The sequence below is a fragment of the Delphinapterus leucas genome, chromosome 4 (genome assembly GCF_059928025.1).
Source record: "Delphinapterus leucas isolate spDelLeu-1000000601 "Yukka" chromosome 4, BTC_Dleu_Yukka2, whole genome shotgun sequence".
Classification (NCBI taxonomy): Eukaryota; Metazoa; Chordata; class Mammalia; order Artiodactyla; family Monodontidae; genus Delphinapterus; species Delphinapterus leucas.
The window spans coordinates 80,363,188-80,385,034 of record NC_143132.1 but is presented as its reverse complement, the minus strand read 5'-3'; the positions used below and the strand labels follow the sequence as shown (position 1 = coordinate 80,385,034).

At 49.6% G+C, this 21,847-nt stretch overlaps 2 protein-coding genes across 2 annotated transcripts in view; both read right to left on the bottom strand.

Moving 5' to 3' along the window:
* Positions 1 to 5,159: 5,159 nt before the first annotated feature.
* LOC149749365 (mannan-binding lectin serine protease 1-like) lies at positions 5,160 to 15,781 on the bottom strand. The gene is made up of 7 exons (XM_089909909.1): positions 15,610 to 15,781; positions 14,117 to 14,254; positions 10,852 to 10,965; positions 9,796 to 9,981; positions 7,921 to 7,988; positions 5,812 to 5,911; positions 5,160 to 5,350 (listed from the first exon to the last, which is right to left on the bottom strand). The coding sequence occupies exons 1-7, from the start codon at positions 15,779 to 15,781 to the stop codon at positions 5,160 to 5,162; spliced, it is 969 nt and encodes a 322-aa protein (XP_089766035.1).
* Positions 14,135 to 21,847, bottom strand: part of LOC111172796 (MBL associated serine protease 1) — a 45,270-nt gene continuing 37,557 nt past the window's right edge. The window contains exon 10 of the mRNA XM_022569876.3: positions 14,135 to 19,978. Within this exon, the coding sequence (XP_022425584.2) occupies positions 19,095 to 19,978 (884 nt within the window). The 3' untranslated portion in view covers positions 14,135 to 19,094. The remainder of the gene's footprint in view (positions 19,979 to 21,847) is intronic.

The window sequence follows — 21,847 nt, the reverse complement described above, 5'->3', positions numbered from 1 at the left end:
TTCACCAGTTTCCCCTGTTATTAACATCCCATGTTAGTATGGTGCACTTGTCACAATTAATAAACCAGTATTGATATATTATTCTTAACTATTCAGATTTCCTTCGTTTTTACCTAATGTCCTTTCTCTGTCCCAGGATGTCATCTAAAGACGTCTTCTTAGGCTCTGTATTAGTTTCCATAAAGGGTTGCCATAACAAAGCCCCTCAAACTGGGTGGCTTAAAACAACAGAAATGTATTGTCTCACAGTTGGCAGGGCTATGCTCTCTCTGCAACCTGTAGGAGATAATCCTTCCTTGTCTGTTCCTAGCTTCTGCTAGAATGCCATTCCTTGGCATTCCTTGGCTTGCCGCTGTGGGATTTCAATCTCAGCCCCCATCGTCACATTGTGTTCTGCCCTCATGTGTCTGTTTCTCTGTGTCTCATCTTCTCTTAAGGACACCAGTCATCACCTACTCCAGTATGACCTTGTTTTAACTAATTACATCTGCAAGGCCCCTATTTCCAAATAAGGTCCTGTTTGGAGGTACTGAGGGTTAGGACCTCAGCATATCTTTTGAGGGATACAGTTCAACCTATTACAGGTTCCTCTTGGCTGAGACAGTTTCTCAGACTTTCTCTGTTTTTGATGATCTCCAAAGTTCTGAGGAGTGTTGGTCAAGTATTGTGTAAAATATCCCACAATTGGGAGTTTTCTGATATGTTTCTCAGGATTAGAGTGTGCTTATGAGATCTGGGGAGGTAGAACACAGAGGTACCGCGATATTTTCATCACAGCATATCAAGGTCACAAACTATCAGTGTGACTCACCTCTGTTGATATTAACTGTGCTCATGTGGCTGAGGCAATGTTTTGTCAGGTTTCTCCTCTATAAAGTGGCTCTCCCCTCACCCCATTTCCATATTGTACTCTTTAGAAAGAGGTCACTATATGCAGCCCACACTTAAGGGATGGGGAGTAATGTTCTACCTCCTTTATGGCAAAGTATTTACATAAATTATTTTTTATTCTCTATTTTTTTATTCAATTATTTATTCATATAAGTATATATTTACGGGTATTTATTTTATACTTTGAGTTATAATCCAATAATATTTTGCTGCTCAAATTATACCAGCTTTTACCATTGGAGCTCTTCCTGTTGGTTCCTGTGTCACACACCCCCATCATTGTGTGACTTACTTAATTTCTGGTACCAGATACTTTTGTATCATCTTGTATATTTCCGGCCCTGGTCCTAGAATCAGCCATGTCTTCAAGGAGCCCTTATTTCTTTTATTGCAGAATAGTATTAGAAACAAAAATCTGGACAATACGTGTGCGCATTGCTACTGGGGTGTTGTTGTGTCTAGGTAGAGCCACATTTTTAACCTCACCGTGCTTCAGTTTGCTCAGTTGTAAAATAGGGATAATAGTAGTACTTTTGTCATAGGTTAGTTTGAGGACTAAATTAGAGAATTGTGTAAGAGCTTAGTGTGGTCTCAATCATATGGTAAATACTCAAAAGTATTTTAGTGATTATCTCCCATAGACCTTTTTATTTTGAGCTAATTTAGTTTCCAAAGTTCTTTCCTATATGCTAATTCATCTGATTCAACAACCCTCAGACAGGGGTAGGGCAAAGATTTTTCTGCCAGTTTATAGATGGAGAACTTAAGTGGATAAAGAAGTCAACATATGCTTGCATGAGAACCTAAGTCTCTTGCTTTCATGCCCCATACTAGACCCAGATTGGCCACCGTCTCTGCTGCATGAGGGGTATAGATTTTCCTTCCATGATTGTTGCCTACCTTTACTTGAAGGACTTCTTAGTGTTGCTGGTTCTTTGATTCCTGCCACCTGGGAATAAGGTTAACTCATGGCAGAAGGAAAGTACATACTCCAATTCAGAGCAGGCCACTCATAGACCTGGTGCCATATTTTCTGAACCAAACAATTGAACACATGATCTGAAAAAAAATGTTTTTTCTATTCTAGGTGTGGGCAACAATCCAGAAATACAATTTGGATATTGAAAGACTGGCATCCTGGGATATTTTGATAACTTACAGGAACAATAGAACAAGGTATTTAACCAGAACTGACCTGAAAAGCCTAAGAAGTGCTTTTGTATCGATAATTTGATCTTCCCATCAGTCTCCCTCTCTCTCTTCATGGTTCAGGGATCCTAACTGGATACAGAGAAATGTTGATAAACGAAAACGCAACTCACCAGAACTATCAGTACCTGAAAAACATACAAGCCAAACAGGATGCTTTGACTCAATACAGATGTTTATTGGAAGTAATGTGTAGTCACAGCTACACATGTAGAGCAACAGCTTCTGTTGCTAATGAAATCGGGCATGATCATTATTGCTGATAACAACATTCATGGCACGGAATCATAGCTTTAGATACGCTAAGTATATTCCGGGAGGTGGATTTTGGTTGTATAGAAGAGACCTTTCTAAGAGCACGTTTTGAGGCTGAAATTGGCTATGTTTGGAGGTAGTGAGTTTCCCGTCTTTAGATATGTTCAAGAACGAGGTCATAGAGTTAGACAATATGGTCCTAACAGACACTCCAACCCTCTGCTTCTATGACTCTGTGAGACAGTTGGTTTTCTTGGACCTTAGCATCAGTGCGGGGGCTGGTACATCTGGTAAATGTTTGTAGATTAAGGGTAAGCCCAAGTCCAGCAGCACATCTAGACATCCCTTAGAATCAGGATGAAATTGCATTTGGGGGAATAAACAGGATAAACTGGGTCCAGCCAGAATTTGTACACAAATTCCGAGGCTGCTTCAAGTCTCAGAGTTGTCTGATTTTAAGGAGAAAGTTTCTTTTAGATGTTGGCTCTGGTCCTGGAGTCAGAGCACTGGTCTGCTGGACATGTCCTTTTTTTTTTTTTTTTTTTTTTTTGCAGTATGCGGGCCTCTCACTGTTGTGGCCTCTCCCGTTGCGGAGCACAGGCTCCGGATGTGCAGCCTCAGCGGCCAGGGCTCACGGGCCCAGCCGCTCCGCGGCATGTGGGATCTTCCCGGACCGGGGCACGAACCCGTGTCCCCTGCATCGGCAGGCGGAGGACATGTCCTTTTTGTGAGGGAAGAGAGTGTAATCTGAGGAAAGCCTGAGTGGACATGGACTCTTGTCCTTCTACCTGGAAGGCCTCCCTCTGTCTTACCTTTGGAAATGCCCACCCTCTTCAAGGCTCAGCTCCAACACCATCTCCTCTGGGATGTCTTCCTGACGCCCCCTCCTCCAATGTCTCCATACTAGAATGGCCTTTCTTTCACCTCTGTGCTATTCTGACACATAGCACTTGGTGGGGTTCATTCTGTTCATGATAGACACTTGTGTATGTGTCAGCTCTTCCTGTAGGAGCTCCTGGAAGGTATGAATCATGTTCCCCTCATCTTGGTGGTCCGCATAGCCGTCAGCATAACCTGGCACGTGGGGGCACCCAGGCAGTGCTGTGAAATTGGAAGGCATGGTGTTTGGAATGCCTTAGGGTAGTTCCAAAACTTTGCATTGCAATTCTTCTCTGGTGTCTGAAGTAGAGCTCCAGTTTGCTTGACAAATGTCTGGTGAGATTGAGTATGATTGCCATCTTCCATTTACAGAATAAACAGCAGGGCACAGAGAGGTAGAATGACTTGCTCAGAGAATCAAAAGCAGGCTGTGAGCTTAGGGCTTAGTGTCCATAAGTTCTCATTCCTCAGTATCATCTTCTTTCAGCAAGAGACCCTGAACTACTCCAGCAGCTGCAGTGCAGGTTGAGAAATGAAATCTCCCATGAAGACCAAATTTGATAGAACAGAAGCCAGGGACTTGGGGCTTCTGATCCCTTGAAGGGCTTAAATCTCAGAGCTCTGGAGGGAAGGAGGTCCCTGGAAGCTTCCTGAGAGAGGAGGTGGCTCTTGGAGAGGAGAGGCATCCTGCTTGGGAAGCAATTATGACCCTGCAGGGCTGGGGTGTTCAGGGTGAAGAACAGGGGTGAGGAACCAGGGGAATGGTGGCTTGGGGTCAGCTGTGGACACAGGGAGGGAGAGTGCAGGGGCCTGAGTCTAGCCTCCCAGGGCCTACCTTGTGCAACGCAGGTTCCCAGGAAGAAAAGGAGGTCGGTGCCTAGAACAGAGGCTCTGCTTAGGAATAAGGAAAGGGCCCTTGGCTAGCACTTCGCCAGGCCTATGTCCTTGGGAACTAGGGTGTGGTGCACAGGGGTGGGTGTTGCAGTAGCAGCAGTGTTTGGTCTGCAACAAAGCTCTATTGAGCCTAAGGCAATTTTTGCCTTTTGGTTATTTTGGCTTTAACTCATCTCTTCAGGGAGAAATGGCTTCATTGGATCCTAGGTTGTCAGAGCTGGGAGGGTCCTTTGGGATGAGGGGAAGGGAGTTGCATAGAGTCACAGGGAGCTGCGGGCAGAGTTGGTTCTAGAACCTGGTGTCTGACATCCTAATTCACCATTCCCAGTCTCCCCACCCTGTGAGAGTGCCTGCTTCTCTCAGGCACTCTCACAGTTTGGTATCCAGCTCATGGTCATAAGTGCATCACTATGGGACATGCCATAGACCAAGAACATTGTCTCTTTTACCTTTTTATGGGGAGGGGTGGGGATTGGGGATGGGAAATGCACGGTAGCAAAGAAGCGTGGAGCATTCGGGGGCAGGTGAAGGAGATGGTCAAGTTTGAGGGGAGCGGTGCACACTGGTTAGCCCTAAGGCCCAAGCCAGGATTTGTAAGAGAATGTCATGTGCCTGGTAGACACACCAGCCTTCTGCTAAGTCATGTTTATCGAGCACTTACTTTATGCCTGCGCTGTGCTACACTGTGCTACGTGCTGTATGTATATTAACTAATTTGATCCTCATTAGACTTTTATGAGGTAGGTAAGGTATGCCATTTCCATAGTGTGGACAAAGAAACTGAGGCTTAAAGACGTGAAGTCACCTGCCCAGTGTTACAAAGCTAGTAGGTGATACAACCTGGATTCTGACCGCCCTGCTACTCGGCTTCTTTAAAGAGAGTGAGAAGGGGGCTGAGATGCCCCCTTTATTGGCCAGTAATAGATGGGCCGAACGAGGTGCGTGTAGGGCAAGGGGCATCTTGCATCAGATAACCATCCTCTGCTGCTGACTGACCACGGACACGTGAGGAAGAAGGTGAGGAACCGAGTTCAATTCCTCATCCCGGTGACCCTCTGTATCCAGTCCTTGTTGTGGAAGGTGTAGGAATACACTCCGTAACGGTCCTTCTTTCCACAGTCCACACCCCAGGACACCGTGCCCACTAGGTACCATTGGCCTCTCTCTATATCCAAGGTCACCATGGGCCCTCCAGAGTCACCCGCACAGGCATCCTTCCCACCTAGAGGAAGAAGTGAGGCAGGTTAAAGCGTCTCCTTCCCTAGCCCCAAATCCAGAGAAGCCTCCTTCTCTCCACAACTGCCTTGTAGTTCAGAGAGTCGGGCACCAGGGGGCGCAGTAGACCATTGGACCCAGACCTGGATTCTGAGCTGTTGTAGGTCAGACCTCCTCAGACCTCAGTGATTTTAGAAAGTGCACGTTAGGACTCTCTCATTTCCTAAGGGAAAAGCTGGGCTGGGAGAAGGGAATTATGGAAGTTCCTTACTTAGCCCCCTTCTCTCCGATGCAGCTTCTTCAGTGGAATCCTTCCTCTCATGACCGTCCTCCCTCTCCCCCGCCTCGCTCCTGCCTGTCCGCCGCTGCTCAACCTGCCAGCTCCAAGGTCCCCAGTCCTTCCGCTGCCAGGCTCGGCTCCCCTCCCTGGCTGGTAGTGCCCTGTTGTACGCCGGCCTCCTGACTTACCTTCCTTCTCCCCAGCACAGATCATGTCTCTGGTCACCTTCTTCTTCAGTGGGGTATAGGCCTCCTGGCAGATGCGGTGGTCAACAACTGGGATTTCGATCTGGAACACAAGGCCACTGTTGGTCCCCACCCCTGGCTGAGGAGCCCTGCTGCTCTGACACCCCTAGAGCTGACTCATCCCCATCCCCTTCCTGGATGAGCCTGGGTCTGCCTTAGACCTGGCCTCAGAAACTACCTATGGTACAGGTGAAGGAACACTGAATGCAGAATCAGGAGATCCATGTTCTGGTACAGTCTTAGTCATGAACTTGCTGTGTGACCTTGCGCAGGTCATTTGCCCTTTCTGGGCCTCAGTTTTCTCATCTGTAAAATGGAGATAATAATACTTGCCTAGCACACGCATTATCTCAAATATGGCAGTGTATGCAAAACCTATGGGCAGTCTTCTTTTCCTCACTCTTACCATTATTGGTTGTGGGACCTGGGGCACGTAGCCTTCACCAGTGTTTTCTCAGATCTCTGAGACTCTGTTTCCTTATCTGAATAATGGGAGTCACAATATTTGACATACTAATCGCATGGAGTTGTTGTGCGAAGAGGAGAAGAATGAGCAGGTATTCTGTAAACTACAAACACTGCATGAATAGTAGGTGGTGTAGGGTTAGTGAGGCTCGCCTAGCAGCAAGCATTCACTTACGTTCTCCCCCACCACAGTGTGAGCTTCCAGACACTCGGTCTGTATGTTGTCCATTTCTACCTCACACAGCTTGGAACATGGTCAGTACTCAGGAAATGTTATTTTGAATTGAGGTGATACATTGATACATAAAGTAAGGTATTGTGATTATTATTGCCCTTGATTCAGCTTGGGGGTAAACGTTGGAATGGATGTTTAGAATAAAAAGAGGAAACATATGAGTTTCATTCAGCCAAACCAAGGACTGAATGGGTCACACTCCCCGCAAAAGCACAACTCCTGTTGGCCCTTGCCGGGAGGGGACCAGAGGCATTCAGGTCTCTTTGGGGCCACGGCCTTCCCAGAGAAGTAGCGAGAGGAAGTCAGGCAGGGTGGTCGTGAGCACATGTCCTCAGCAAACTGTTGAGTGCCTGACTGACCTCTATCCATCGCTCATGCATCGTCTAAGTGTCACTTCCTCTGGGAAGCCCTTCTGTACCCCTAAGACAAGGTCAGAGCCCCTGCTGTACATTCTGGAGCATCTTGTACCTCTTCCTCATTCCACTGATCACATTGATAACTACCTTCTGTCTATCCCACTTGACTGTAAGCCCAAGGAGGCCAGGGGCCAGATCTGTCCTCTTACCTCCCAGCATACCTAGTAGTTAATACAATGTCTGGTACACAGGAGGCACCGAATAAACACTCTAGAGTTAATGACTGAAGGGCTAAATTGGTGTTGCCAATCCAGAATTTTAAAGTACACTAAAATAATGCATGTTGAAGGGTTTAGAGACTAGCTGTGGCAGTCGTAGAAGCTGGTAACGTCCGAGCCAGGCAGCTCCTGGAGGACATCTAGTGTTGCCCCTGACTTTGCAGCTTGAGATACTACACTGCGGTCTAGAGAGGCAAGATCACTCGTTTAAGATCTCGCAGCAGGTTACTAGGAGCCAGGACTTGGAGCCATGGCTCCTTACTCCTGGTTCAGTGTTCTTTTCTGATATGACAAGAATGTAAACTTCTAAATGCAACAGTCAAGTTCATTGCTGCAAGGACTGCAGCTCTCAAGGCCCATTCCTTGGCCCATTCTTGGTTACTCTGTTATGTGAATCTTCATGATGTATACAGATGGATCACCTTTGAGGGAGTCCAAGCCAGCTGTTTTCTGGAAGAATTTCCATAAATTGAGACTTTAATAAGCTACAGAAACATTAAGCAATGTTTAGAGACTAGAGCCCTATGACATGTAGAGCAAACAGATCCAACTAGTTGGGATTCAGTCTCATTTAACTTTGAAGGTGAATTTGGGCCCCTGGTACCTCTCTCACCCACCCCCTGCCGAAGCCTCTAACCCCCTAAGGGGCACTATGGTGCAGAAAGGTCCAATGTAGGGCAGAGGTGTCACCCTCTGAAGGGTATAAATTGAACTTCACCTCCATCAGGGTCTCCGGGAACCTTTGCAAGAACTGCTTCCCCCAGCCACTGACGATGACCATGGCCCCTGGAGGAGAGAAGACACAGTGAGAGCAGAGAGGCTGTCTGTGGGGTTTTCAGAGGGTGGCACCTTGCAGCCCCATCACCCTCTGCCTGTGGAGGAAGGGCTGAGTTTGCCCCCTCAGAGAATGGCAGCATGGTGGGGGAGAAGACTGCTGGGTTGAAGGTTACCCACGACAGAGGTTTAGGCATTTGTTTCTATGAGACGTTAGCTGGTTTATTTGTTTAGTTGCCTGCTCTCTCCCACTCCCAACTAGCTTGGAACCTAGACTCCATGAGAGCAGTAATCTCATATATCTTATTCAGCACTGTATCTCCATGCCTACAGCAGTGCTGACACATAGTAGATGCTCAATCAATAACTGAATAAATACAAAGTCCAGCTTAGCCCACAATATGCTATGTTCCCTTCCCTTCTGAGTCTCAGTTTCTCCATCCATAAAATGAAGAGGCTGGACTTGGTATTCTCTAAAACCCCTCCCAGCTCTGATATTCTAGAAGCCTATGAAGTTGGCAGATCTCGAGGCAGTGTGGAAATGGGTTGAGCACTGATAGAACACTTATCTCTTCATTTGTAAAAGAGCCTGGATACTGAAAACAACATTGGGCTTTAAGTTGGAAGATCTGAATTCTATCCCCAGATCTACTTCTTACAAGCTGAATCTTGGGTAAGTCACTGTGCCTTGCTGAGCCTGTTTTCTCATCTGGGAAACGGGACTACAATACCACCCCATAAGGCTTTTACAAGTAGTACATAAATTAATTGATGTAAATCAAGTGGCACATGGTAGGCACGTGGTATCTGATGAATCAGAGCCATACCTGTGCCTTTCCTGTTGGCTTACTTCTCCTGAATACTTCTCAGATTCCATTCAGCCATTTTAAAAAATAACTTCTTTGAACTAAACGAGGTTATCTGTGACATGGCACCACTGAATTTAGAACAGGATGAAACAAAAGCCAAATGCCCTGGGTTGGACTCTCACTCTATGTTGGATATGTTTGATGATTATTTCATTTAAACATCACAACCACCCATGGGCTATTATCCCCGGTGTAGAGGGAAGGGGCTTGAGGTTTGGCAACTTCCTCAAGGTCACCCAACTAGGAAGTGGCAGCATGGGGACTTGAGCCTGTGCTGGTGATTAAGCTATTGTCTCTCAGCTCCAAACGTACCCTTCTACACTCTACCCTGTGATGCTGCGAATGAGACTCTGAAATGGCAGATCTGCTTTGTCAGGGGTGTTCCTGAAAATCGGGGGAACCTCCAGGAAGGCTTGCCATCCCTGTTGCCATCACCCTAGCAATGGTTCCTCACCCCAGCAGTGGCGGTTGGTCCCAGCTGTTCTCCCTAGCACCATCAGCACAGGGCCTCTTTTGCAGCGTCTGAGTTCCTGCTTCACAGGCACCTGTCAAGCTTCTAGGTTCTATATCTCCAACTTCTTCTCTTTGTTCCTCCAGCCCCAGGAGTGGTGGTTTCTTCCTGCAAGTGCTATCTCTATTATCTCAGCATCCCCCTTTACTTCTCCAGTCCTCCAATACCCTATATTAAATTCTCTCTGATATAATAACTGGTCTGGTTTCTGTTTTCCTATCTGGACCCTGACTCATATAGCGCTTGCAGTACTGATCAAGCCTGCCTGTTTACCTTGGAACCAGTTTTGACTCAACTGTTTTAGGGGAGGCAGCTGAGGAATCACACAGACATGGTCAGCTGGCTCAGTTGGCACCAGAGCCCGACCAATGCTGGAGAAGAAGGCTCTATGGAGGCACCAGGTGCTCTGCAGATGTGGAATCACAGGTGGGGGTGGTACCTTCCTGCGGTGGCCCCTGGGGCAGACAGATGGGCATCACGAAGTCATTCAGCACCGGGCTCTTCGACAGCTCCACCAGAGCCACGTCATTCTCAAATGTGTTGGGGTTATACAGGGGATGGAGGAAGATTTGTTTGACGCTGAGACTCTGTTCATTCTCATCTGACCGGTACCTCCAATGCTTGCCTGGGAAAGAAGAAGGCATGTGAGGTATGAAGGCAATGCAAGCTTAGAGGATAAGGTCACACCTTGTTCCCTGTCAGCCCCTGCCCCATTCAGCCCATGTTTCCAGCCTTAACTCTTATACTGCCCTTCATCTACCTTTTTCAAGGCATCCCGTCCTACCTGCCCTTCTCCACATATTCTCATGGCTCTGACCTCTGTCTTTCTTCATGACCTGATCCCATTGCCTTATAATACTCATTCCAGTGCCCACTGCCATATGTCCAAGCCTTCCTTGCCTGGGTCATGTGTTGCCTCCCTCCATGAAATCTCTCAGAGTCTTGAGTTAGATTCTTCAATTAGAAATCTCTTCCCTACGAACTCCCATGTCCTTTATCTGTTCCTCTCCTATAGAACTTACTGCTTCCTACTTTATATTCAAGGTCTCTGTGCTTACATTCTATTGCTTTATTAGACTCTAAGTCCCTGTGGGCAGGAACTTGTGTAGTTATATGCTGGCATAGTGTCAGGACATAAATATGTGCTGAACTAAACTGAATCGGCCAGTGGTCTTGATTTTACAAAGGACAGGGGAAGCTTGGATTGTTTGTGTATGATCCACTTGAAACCACGGATTCACAGAAGCCTGAAGCACTTTTGGAAATTATCCAGATGAGGCTCTTTATTGTAAAAACTGAGGCTTCACCTTCAGTGACCTGCTCATGGTCCCACCACCTGAGAATCACAGCCTTGGGCTTAGATGCAGGTCCCTGGCCTCCAGTCGTGACTTGTCCTTCATCCCAGGCAACTTCCCTGATGATTGAGTGAGTGAGTGGACACACCCCATCCCCAGAACCACAGCTGGCTGCAGGAATCACCTTGCTCCGCACTCACCCATGATGATTTTGAAAGCAGAGGGGCTGAGCAGGTCCAAGCCATGTAGGGTTGCGTCCTCTGAATCCAGCAGTTGGTGAAGGCAGTGAGCCGCGGTCACAATCCATTTGGAGCCTGAGAACAGAATTGTACACACACACTGTCCTCACGGCCCCATCCTGCTTCCCACAACCTCAAGCTGAGGGCTTTCAGACCCCTCCTCTCCATGGCACCCCTCTCCCTTGCATTTCACAGCCTCAAGGCTGAAACGCATATGATCCTGATCTGAAAATGGGGAGTTGAATCTGAGATTTCATCTGCCGTATCCAACCTAGGCCCAAACTGAATGTTTTAAAGATGATTTCAGGTCTCCCTTAAACCCATGGGGTTGGCGAGCTCCGGACAGCCCAAGGTGTCCACAAGAAACTTCGTGCTCACTGGCTGCCCCTCCGGCCTTGCTGCTCAAGGCGTGGTCCCTGGACCAGTAGCCTCAGCCTCCCCTGGGAGCTTCTTGGAAGTGCAGACTCTGAGGCCCCACCATACATCTACTGAATCAGAATCTGCATTCAGTAGTAAAATCTGAGGGTTTTAATAAGATCTCCAAGTAATTTCTATGCATATTAAAGTTTGGAAAGCACTGTTGTACGTGGTTCTTCTCAACTTTGGGTGCACATTTAGAATCACCTGGGGAATTAAAAACAAACAAGCAAACAAATCCCCAAAAATAGTACCTGGGCCTGAAGCCAGAGCATCTATGTCATGGGAGTGAGGCACAGGTACAAATACACTTTAAAAGTGCTCCCAGATGATTCTACTGCCATCAGGGCTGAGAACCGCTGCTCTGATCCGAACCTCTCATTTTATAGACATGGGTTCTGAGGCCTGGGGGAGAGTGAGGATGTCTAGGGCAACTCTGCAGGTTGGTGGCAGGGCCAGGGCCAGACCCTGGGTCTCCTGATGGTCAGCTGAGCACATGTCTTGCATCTTGGCTGTCTTTTTCCCTTGATGGACAGGTTCCTGCCCTCTGCTCAATATGGGGTCAGGCTTCGGTTCATCCTTAAGGTGGAACAGATGACAAACCCATAAATAGCTGAGCCCAGAGACATGCTGGGTTGAGCCGAGCAGAAAGAAAGGCACCAGGGCTTTGGGGTGGGGTATCAGGGCCAAGTATAGAGTCCAGGGCAGAGTCCCTTTCTGGAGCAGGTCCCAGGCTCCACTTGGCCCTCTCAGGAGCAGCTATGTTCCCTGGCTACATAGGCTTCTGGATAGAGCTCCACACAGGCCACCCTCTTTTCCCTGGTGGCATTTTTGATCCCTGTCCACAGCCAGGGGCTGTTGACTAACTTTCCAGGTAGGTAAAGTGGGATGAGGTACCCAGATTAGGGAGCCTGCCTTGGAGCGGGGCTCTGGGCCATTTAGATGAACCTGGGGTATGCAGTGGTGAGCCCAAAGACATGGCTTTGCCTCGCAGCTCTGCAAATACTGAGTCCCTGAGCCAGAACCCAGGCTTTAGGGTGGACACTGAGCGGGAGCTTTCTGTCTGTCCCTCAGCTCCTTCTCTGCTTCCTCTGCCCTCTCCTGTCTTTCCCTCTCTCTACAAAACTAGACAACAGAGGAGGAGAGAGATCCTAGACGAGGAGAGAGATCCTAGACCAGGAGAGCTGTCGGGAGGGCTGAGTAAGTCAGATCTTGTAGTTTGGCTGAGGGTGGAGAAGTGGGAATAAACACGCAGTAGACACAAGTGAGTGCTGAACATCATTGAACTTAAACACTCAAGGCTTCAGAAAACTAATCTAACTCTTAAAACCGTGGGCAGTAATCCATCTATTTACTTACATTCTAAGAAAACCAGAAATGTCTTTGCTCCCTTCTGCTCTCCCCGCCGGCTCCTCCCCTCTCTTTGCTTCTCTTCTGATGCGTTCTTTTATGGGTCCTCCCTGCTTTTCTACGCCTTTCACAATTCTCTCTCTCTCTGTCTGTCTCGTCTCATGCCCCACCAGTTTCTCTTCCTCCGGTTGTATTTGTTTCCTTTCATTTTCCCCTTAATTTCTCTTCACTTCCCTCTCTAGTTCTCTCATATGCCCTCTGTCTCTTTCTCTGTCTTTGTCCTTGTCCTTCTAAGCCCTCTCTCTGTCTCTCTGCCCCTTCTCATCCTTGGTCCTCTCCCCTGCCTGCTCCCCACTGGGCTCCCCTTTAACCTGTGTTCACTCTCTGTGCCCCTTTGGGAGGCTCCGCAGGGGAGACCACTCATCTTTGTGTTTGGAGGAATATAAGGATCAAACCCTCTGCTGGGTTACCATTTCACATCTCAGGGATGTCCAGACTGCAGCCTCACCGGAGACTGCGCCTCCCCTCGGGGATCCCGGTCGGGGAGCTGTCCTCACCTGAGTGTACCCTGGAGGAGGAGGGTGGGTCAGCGCGAGGCGAGACCGGCAGCCCCAGAGCTGCCCAGGCAGAAGTGGACCCATCCATGCCTTCTTCCTCTGTGATAGGGTCAGAGGGACTCTAGATTGCTATTAATTTTTATTATGATGTCAGAGCTGGGATGGGCCTTAGATCATTTGGACTAAACTGGCAGGAAGAGCCATCAATCATTTCTCGCCTGCCTTCGCTCCCACTGCCAATCACATTCAGTCCATTACAAAATTCTCACAATCTTATTTCTCAATGGCTTTGAATCGGCCTGGTTTCTATTCCTCAGCCCCTGTCCTTTTTCTGAGGCTAATGACTTCCCTCCCCACTATTGCACTACAGCTGCCTCACTGGACTCTTGGCTTCCAGATTCGCCCTTCTTTCAATCCATGCTGTCTCAGGAGAGAACTTTCCAGAACATGCTTATAAACCTGGAGCAGCATTCAAGAAAAGATCTAAATTCCCAAGCATAGCATTCAAGGCTTTGTAAATCTCCCTTCTCTGACTCCTCTAGTGTGGGTTTCCTGGTTCCCCCTGGTCCCACGGCGCTGGCACACCCTCACTTTGAGCCGCACGTAAGTGCCTTGTGTTGTAATCCATGTTTAAGGGTCTGACTCCCTCACTCTTCTCAGTGCCAGAGAATGACCAGGGCTCGGGAAGTGCTGTTGGCTGAAGGAGCCAGCTAGAACAGAACACATGTCTCCTGGCTCCAGCTAAGGTTTCTTTCTGCCACTTTGTACTTCTGGGTCCCGCTACTACTGTGGAAGATTCTCAGTGAAGAAATCCTGTCAGTCTCCAGGAAGAGGGTCAGGTCCCTTTCCTTCTACCCTAACCTCTAATCCTGGGTCCCCCACCCCTTCCACCTTCACCTTACCTAAAAGGGAGCCCCCGCAGAAGGGCTGCCCATTCAGGTGTGACAGCATGGCAATCCATGGGGTGGTGCCCTTCTGGGCTGGGCGTCCACTGAAGATCCTGGCCATCAAATTCCGGGAGAACTTGGGGATCCCACACACTGCAGCCAAGGGAGGGAGGACAGATCACACTCTGGGCTCCATCTTGCCCTTTGCCAGAGCTACTAGCACATCACCCTCTGTTAGGAACATCTGTTATTTTTGATATCCCAGCATCCATTGCTCCTTTCAGTAACAGCACCCCAATTTTCCTCTGGGGCCCACTCTTCCCCCATTTCTTGTCCATATAGCCTGAGTTGCAGTGATCTTACCTCTGGTTCTAGGGGTAGGAATGTGACCCAGACCTGACTAATGAAAGCCTCTTATGCTCTGGTCACAGCGATTGCTCAGAGATGGGAATGTAACCCTGGCCAGGCCAATGAAAGCCTGCCTTGGGAATTTTGCTAGAAGGTCCTTCTCTGCTGGGGTTGCTAAGCTGCTGGCTAAAAGCCCAGATTTGCCAGAGATCACTTCATGGAAAGTTTGTAGAAAAACTTGCTACTAATGGAAAAACCAAACCAAACCAAACCAAAAAACATCCTCCTCTCCATCTGCTCCCTCTGTAAACTTTCTTCTCTTCAGAACGAATTCTGGGCTTTGGATCTCCTCACTTCCAAACTTTTGGGGACCTGGCTTTGAGGATTCGCACCCCTCTCCTCTGTCTTGCATCTCTCCTTTGTCTATGCCTCCAAAACATGATCAAGGCCTCTCATCCTAAAAATCAAATTTCCATTTTCCCTGGTTCTCACTCATTCCACAGTCTCTCCCTCCCCTCTCTTCCATAGTCAAGCTTCTGGAAAGAGGAGATGACACCCAGTGTCCGCATTCTTCCCTGTCCTTTGGAGGTGGATTCGAAAGAAGGAAGTGCCATGCTCCACACAAACTTGGACATAAAGTGGCCATTTGAATGTTTAATAGATCTGTAGTCATAGATGGAGACAGAATGGCTCTGGGCCCATAGCTGGAACTTCAATGATGATATTTACATGTATAGCAGAACACTATTTCTGAAATTTTATCTCACGTGTTCTTCATCTCTAGGAAATCTCCTCGCCTTGTGGCTGCTGGGGGTTTTTAGGTTTCAAGGAAGCAAAACCTGGAGAACTGAGCATATAAACCAAGAGAAGGGAGGATGTAAGGGCAGTGTGCTACCTCAGGAAAGAGATAAAAACCTAGGAGAAGCCTGAAGAGAGAAAGAGAAGGAGAGAGGGTGTGGGAGGGAGGGGGAAAGAGAGAGAGAGAGAGAGAAGAGGGAAAGAGGAAGGAGGAGAAAGAGGTGGTGGAGGAGGAAGAGGAGGAGGATAAAGGACGAGGAGGATAAAGTAAGAGGGAGGAAGGGTTAAGGACTTCAACATGAGCGCAGGCCTGCTCCCTGGATCCTCTCTCAGAGTTGACAGTAGAGACCGGGTCCCAGCACCCGGGAAAGTCCAGCCTGGAAGCGTCCTCTGGACTGTCCTGGGGTCATTTGCACTGTTGATCACTTTATCCTTCTTGACACTTTCCCTCCTTGGCTTCTGAAGCTCCTCTCTTCCTGTGTTTCTGATTCCTCTTTCTTGTCTCTTTCTTGGGGTTTCTCTTCTTCTCTCCATGCCGTCAATGCTCGTGTTTCCCTTTTTGAGTCCTCAGCCCCCTTTTCTTTTCTCTTCCAGTAGATAATGCCATCTCTTCCCATGCCATCACGCTATTTAGACCCTGATGAATTTCGGATCAGTGTCTCTAATCTGCCCTTTCCTCCGAACTGATCCTGAAGTCTCCAGCTGGATTGCACATAAGCTCCTCAAGCACAGAAAACCCAAGTCCTGGTCTCCACCCTTCACCACCCATCTGTCTCCCCTTTGTTATTCCAGATGTCTGTCAATGTCTGCACGGACTGCATCCTCGTTGCCTCCCTCTTCTTCAACAGCCGTATTTAACCAGCCACTAAACTGGTAAAAAAAAGTCACCAGAAGAAGCAGAGAGTAATGTCACAATGTGCTCTCCATGCAACCTCATGACACCTGTGTCTCAGTATGTCACAACATAAAGTCCAAATTTCTAGAGGAAGGTAAAACTCTGAAATGTAATAGAATACAAGACACGATAATCTTCGAAATCAGCTACGTATAAAGTATAAGGCATAATGTAAGATTCTTTTAGCTCTCAATAGTGTAAAAAGCATGACAGTTTCATTATGGTACAAACCCCAAACAAAGGCAAACCAGGAGTATGGGGAGCTCTCACTAACAGATTAGCTTGTGTTACTCCACATCTCTGTCTGCACTATTCACACGATGCCTCTACACCAAGCCCTGCCCAATACACTACTTAGATGTTTTCAAACTCCCTCACGCCCACATCTGCAGTGTCACACCCTAGGTCCGGGGGGTTTTCACCACCTCTCTCCAGAATGGCTGTTGTAATTTCCCACCCGCTCTCTCTAGCTTGGTCCTTCCCCGACCCCTCCGCTTTTCACAGCATGTTGCTCACGCTCTAACCTGCTGATTCAGAATTTCCCATGGGTGAGACCCAGGAATCTGCATTCCTAACAAGCACTCCAGGTGATTCTGATATACCCCAAACTAGAGAATCACTGGTTACAGGACAGAGCACATAGAATAACACAGAATGACCTTCGAGACTCTGTCCACCTTCCCCTCATCCCCTCTGCCCCCACTCTACTCAGGGCACTTTTCTGCTTCATCTTTGTCCCCTCTCCCCTTGTCTCCCATCTCCCAGTGCGTTCTTTGTAACCTCTCTGCAAACGTATCCAGATCCTCTTCAGCTGTATGAACCTCCCCCTCCTTAAGTTCCCATAATACTGCAATCTCCACTCCTCTAATGACGTTAATTCCCTTTGTCTTTGTGAGACCTAGGTGCACACGGTCTTGCCTTGCGTGCTCATTTGAGCTCTTTGAACTCAAGGAATTAAACGGCAGGCACTTCCGTGATGGAATGGGCAGCCTTCGAGAGGACACATGTCCATAACCGACTCCATTCCTCAACACCCTTTCTTGGATGATGTCCAGGTGACAAATATTGTACTGTTTCTGCAATGGGAGAGATGTTGGCTTCATGAGGGGCCAGGTTTTCTTCAAAAAGTCAAAACGGGGCTTCCCTGGTGGAGCAGTGGTTGAGAGTCCACCTGCCGATGCAGGGGACATGGGTTCGTGCCCCGGTCTGGGAAGATCCCACGTGCTGCGGAGCAGCTGGGCCCGTGAGCCATGGCCACTGAGCCTGCGCGTCCGGAGCCTGTGCTCCGCAGCGGGAGAGGCCACAGCAGTGAGAGGCCCGCGTACCGCAAAAAAAAAAAAAAAAAAAAAAAAAAAGTCAAAACAAACGAACATCAACAATAACCAAACCCCAAAACAAAGGCTGTTGGTTATCCACAGAGGGTTTATTTCCACTTTAGTCCCCTGATGGGAGAAACGGAGTGCAGGGGAAACTTACAGAGGAGTGAAGCTTGTGATATAAAATAAACAAAATATAGTATCCTCTACATGCACTGTTCATACACATAGGAGTGTGCGTCCAGGACCCGATTGGCAAAGTGGATGCTTCCTAATTGCTCTCTTGGAATCCCTCTCAGGGCTTCTTCTTTCTCTGATGGAGAGTCCCCAGGAGAGCGAGCCTGGGGAGAAGGAAGATGATCAGCCCTGTGAGGGCCAGGGAGAGGCTGCTGGCATTGGAAGCACCGAACGCTGGAGCTGGAAGGACCCTGAGGGGGATCTGATGCCTTCCTTTTACAGATGGGGAAACTGAGGCCCAGTTGGGGGCAGAGCTGGGGCTAGAACCCAGGACTCTGGGCTCTCCCTCTCTTCTCACTGTCTTTCACGGGCAAGTCCCTGCTTCTCTTGGCTCTGGCTCCTGGAAGCTGGAGGACTGGATCCCTCTCAACATCCACGCTGGGTGTGTTCTCTGTAGAGCTCAGACCACAGACACGCTGGGCAGTCTGGTGGGACTGGGTCACTCCTATGCCCTGAGCCCTCCTTCTTCTGTTTCCCTGTCCAGAGGCACAGCGGAGCATGGTGTGAGCCTTCTCTTTCTCCAAACACCAGTTGAGTCTCCACACCTGAGGCTGAGGCTTTTCACATGACACATTTCAAGGCTGGAAGGTTGCTTCGTGCTCGTCTGGAGTGCCAGGTGTGGACACCCGTGTGGTCAGCTGGTATTCGGGAGTGATGTGTGGGTCCAAATGATGTGCTCTGAGTGGTTGGTGGGAATTTAACGGGCTTGGGGAGCCTCCCACTGCTCTTCTCCTCCCCCCAGTCACCACAGAGCTTCCCAACTTTCTCTTTGTCCTTTGAAATTCCTTTAACAGGGAACAGAAGGGATAAGGCTTGGACTGCAAGAGGTTTTGGGAGAGAAAACCCAGGGACAAAAGTACTACAAGGCATTACACTCGGAGAGAGGGGCCTCAGGCTGTCATCCCTGTCTCCCCAAACCTGAGGAGTTTTCGGCCAGAATGTACCCAGAGAGCAAAGCTGGGAGAACACAAGGACTTAGCTCACGGCAAGGATACATTTTCTAACAGTCAGGTCCAAGCTCAGTTACGCCAAAAGTGAGAGCAGGGCCACTGGGTTTGACAAATGACTAGCAGTGAACGAGGCCCCTGGGGTGAGTACTCGGGAGAGGAGTGGGGGGTACTGGCCCCAGTCTAGCTCCCTCACTGTACTGCGGGGAGAAGGAGGCCTGGAGAGGGGAGGGGACTCGCCCAGGGCCAGCGACCCAGGCCTCCTGTGTAGGGCCTTTTCCCTGTACCACACTGCTGCCTCTCAGGGTCCCAGGGGCTGTCTTGGGAGGGTGGGAGCAGCGTGGTCCATCCCACTGGTCACGTGAGTAACATGGAGCGTGCCGTCTTTGGGAGTGTGTGGTGCAGCCTCGCTCGGGCTGGCCAGGGCAGGCGCCCCGAGGACGTAATGCAGCTCACCGCTCCACCTGGAGCTCCCCCAGGCCCCGCGGGGAGCCTATCTGCTCCCACACCCAGTCCACGTAGTTGGAGACCTTGGTGTAGACCCCATACACCTGCTTGCTGCCACATTCTTCGGGGCCCCCCCAGGACACCAGGCCTTGGGCCACCCAGCGCTGGCTCGAGTCGTCGAGGATGACAAAGGCGCCGCCGCTGTCCCCCAGGCACGTGTCCTTGCCACCCTCGTAGTAGCCGGCACAGAACATGTTCTCTGTGACGCTGTAGTTGCCTGACCGGGACTCGTAGCTAGTCTTGCACTCGGCGTGCGGCACCACGGGTAACTTGACGTACTGCAGGACATCTGACAAGGTCCGCGTGCCACTGCTGATGATCTCGTCCACCGTCACGTTAGGATTGGAGATGCCCCAACCAGCTACCAGCCCCAGCATGTGGGGCGCCGGGCCTTCGGGCTCGGGCCGCGGCAGGCAGACGGGCATGATATGAGGCCCCAGGGGCACAGGCTCCCGCAGCTGCACCAGAGCGATGTCGTGGTTGTAGTTCTGGATGTCGAAGTCTGGGTGGAGCACCACTCGGGCGGCCGAGCTGTTGACAGCCCCCGATTTGTCCCGCACGTCATGCAGGCCCAGGTAGACGGTGACGTGCTCCTTGGAGACCGGTGTCACCGTGTTGTCTCTGCGCTGGGAGCGCAGCACGTGGGCTGCCGTGAGGATCCAGGACTCAGAGAGCAGGGCCCCGCTCCCAAACCACTTGTTATTGGGCACCCTTGAGGTGTCCTCCACCACGATCAGGGCCTGCCACGGGAAGAGGCCGGGCTCAGCATTCCGGCCCCCGATGATCCTCTTGACCAGGTTTGGCAGGGAGCGCGAGGGCTGGCCACACGCTGCAAGGAGAAGGAGGGAGCGGGGACAAGGGACAGAGACACGTCAGGTCAGCCAGGTGGAGGACCTCTGAAAGAAATGCACGTCTCACCCACTGTAGATTATGCCACCACGGCCCCTACTCTGCATCACAGAGCCATGCTAGCCTGGGAAAGCTGTGAGTGGGCTCATCTTTGGCCTAAGTCTTTCTAGTCTGGCCCGTCTGTAGTTGGACCATTCTGTAGCCAGGGCTGTCTATGGACCAGACCTTTTTATATGTGGGCCTTCACCATCCTGAACCATTCCAGCCAAGATCACTTGTGGCCTGGATCATCTTTAGCCAGGACTATCTCTAGCAGTGGTCACTTTGCCCCTTTCTTCCCTAGAAAGGCACCTCAGAACCCAGACGTGGTCCATGCCGTAGGTACTTAGAAAACTTCTGAAAACCACAGATCAATGGCTTTGAGAGATGGAAGGAAATTAAAATACTGCCTAGCAAGTCACAGCAAACACTGGACTGGGAACTGAGACACCTGGGGCCTTGAACTGGCTTTTCTCTCCTCTGTCCTGTGTGACTCTGGGTTAGGAAATTTCCTTCTCTGGATTTCAATTTTGATCTGCTAAATGAGGCAGTTGGTCAAGATGATCTCCAAGGATCCTTTAAATTCCAAATTCCTTTGATTTTTATTTCATCTGCCCTGGTCACCCCCATTTTATAGGTGAGTAGAACTCTCCAGAGGTTAAATGACTAGCCCAAGGTCACATTGCTATTAAGTTGAGTAGCAGGGGCTTAACTAGATTCTAAGATGGATGTCTTGTCCTTGTGTCCCACAGTGCCTCATTACACATAAAGAACCTTTTCTTCTCTAGACTAAAGGACACATGATGTGAAGGGATGCCCAGGGCATCCAAGGTTAGGGAAAGGTGGCATAATCTACAAGCAATGATGCATAGGCTCTGCTCTACCCATCATTGCACCTGGGAACCCCGTAGTACCTTCAGGAAAGAAGAAAGGTCTGACCAAACTTCGTTCTACCGAGTTGTACCCCGAGCATGCACACGCACCGCCAGCCTCCTGGAGCCAAATGCCTTTGGCCTGTGAGCAGAGGGTCTTCAGAACCAGCCCCCCGCTGCCTAATAACAAGCTCCCAAGGGCCCCTCCAAGCAGGGTGCCTGGGTCTGGGGGCTAAGCCTGGTATGAGCGTGGACCGCCTCTTGGTTGCGAATTGCCGGGCTACACCTCTTGGCCTGCAATACTTCCAGCAGTCCTTTAAAGACCAAGAAGCATCTGAGTTTTCTTGGCAACTCTGAGAGGTCAGGCTTCCAGCAACCTAATGCTTTTCAGATGCTCTTCTTCCGGAAGCCAAATGCTTCTTACATGATCCCGAGGCACCCTGCTGCGCACCCCAGGCCAGACGTGAGGTGGTTTTCGCTAATTGTCTGTGGCAGGCCTTTCGGAGCTGAAGGCCAGACTCCTGATTATAAGCAGCAGCCTGCCAAGTGACTTCTCCAGGCAGGTCTGCGACTGGCCCTGCAGAACAGCGCATTGAGCGCTCACAGGCCCTCATCTGGTGAGGGACACTTCTGTGGCTCAGTCCACGGTCACAGCAAAGCCGGCACTGAAAGGTGCCTTTTTCCCACGAAGGTGCCAGTGGCATACTCCAGGTCACAGAGTGTCTGAGCGGGGGAAGCTTGGAGAACAGCTCACTTACAGATGGAAAACTTGAGGTTCAAAGAAGGCAAGTGACACACTCAAAGTTATTGGTGGCAGAGCCAGAAATGGAGCCTGTTTCTTTGGACACTGGCTTCATTTTTTCCCACTAAAGTCTGTTTTTCTTCTTGATATGCTCTTGTCCTTTCAAGAGGTTGAATGACGCAGCAAGCCTTTGAGA

What these genes read in the sequence shown, in the direction of transcription:
- LOC149749365 (XM_089909909.1), bottom strand. Translation starts at nt 15,781, where the DNA reads ATGGAGAGAAGAAGAGAAACCCCAAGAAAGAGACAAGAAAGAGGAATC. An exon ending in TCCCGGAGACCCTGATGGAG is followed by an intron (nt 5,912 to 7,920) that starts GTGAAGTTCAAT and finishes CTTGTGTTCCAG; the next exon opens with ATCGAAATCCCAGTTGTTGA. An exon ending in CTGTGCTGGGGAGAAGGAAG is followed by an intron (nt 5,351 to 5,811) that starts GTAAGTCAGGAG and finishes TTCTTCCTCTAG; the next exon opens with GTGGGAAGGATGCCTGTGCG.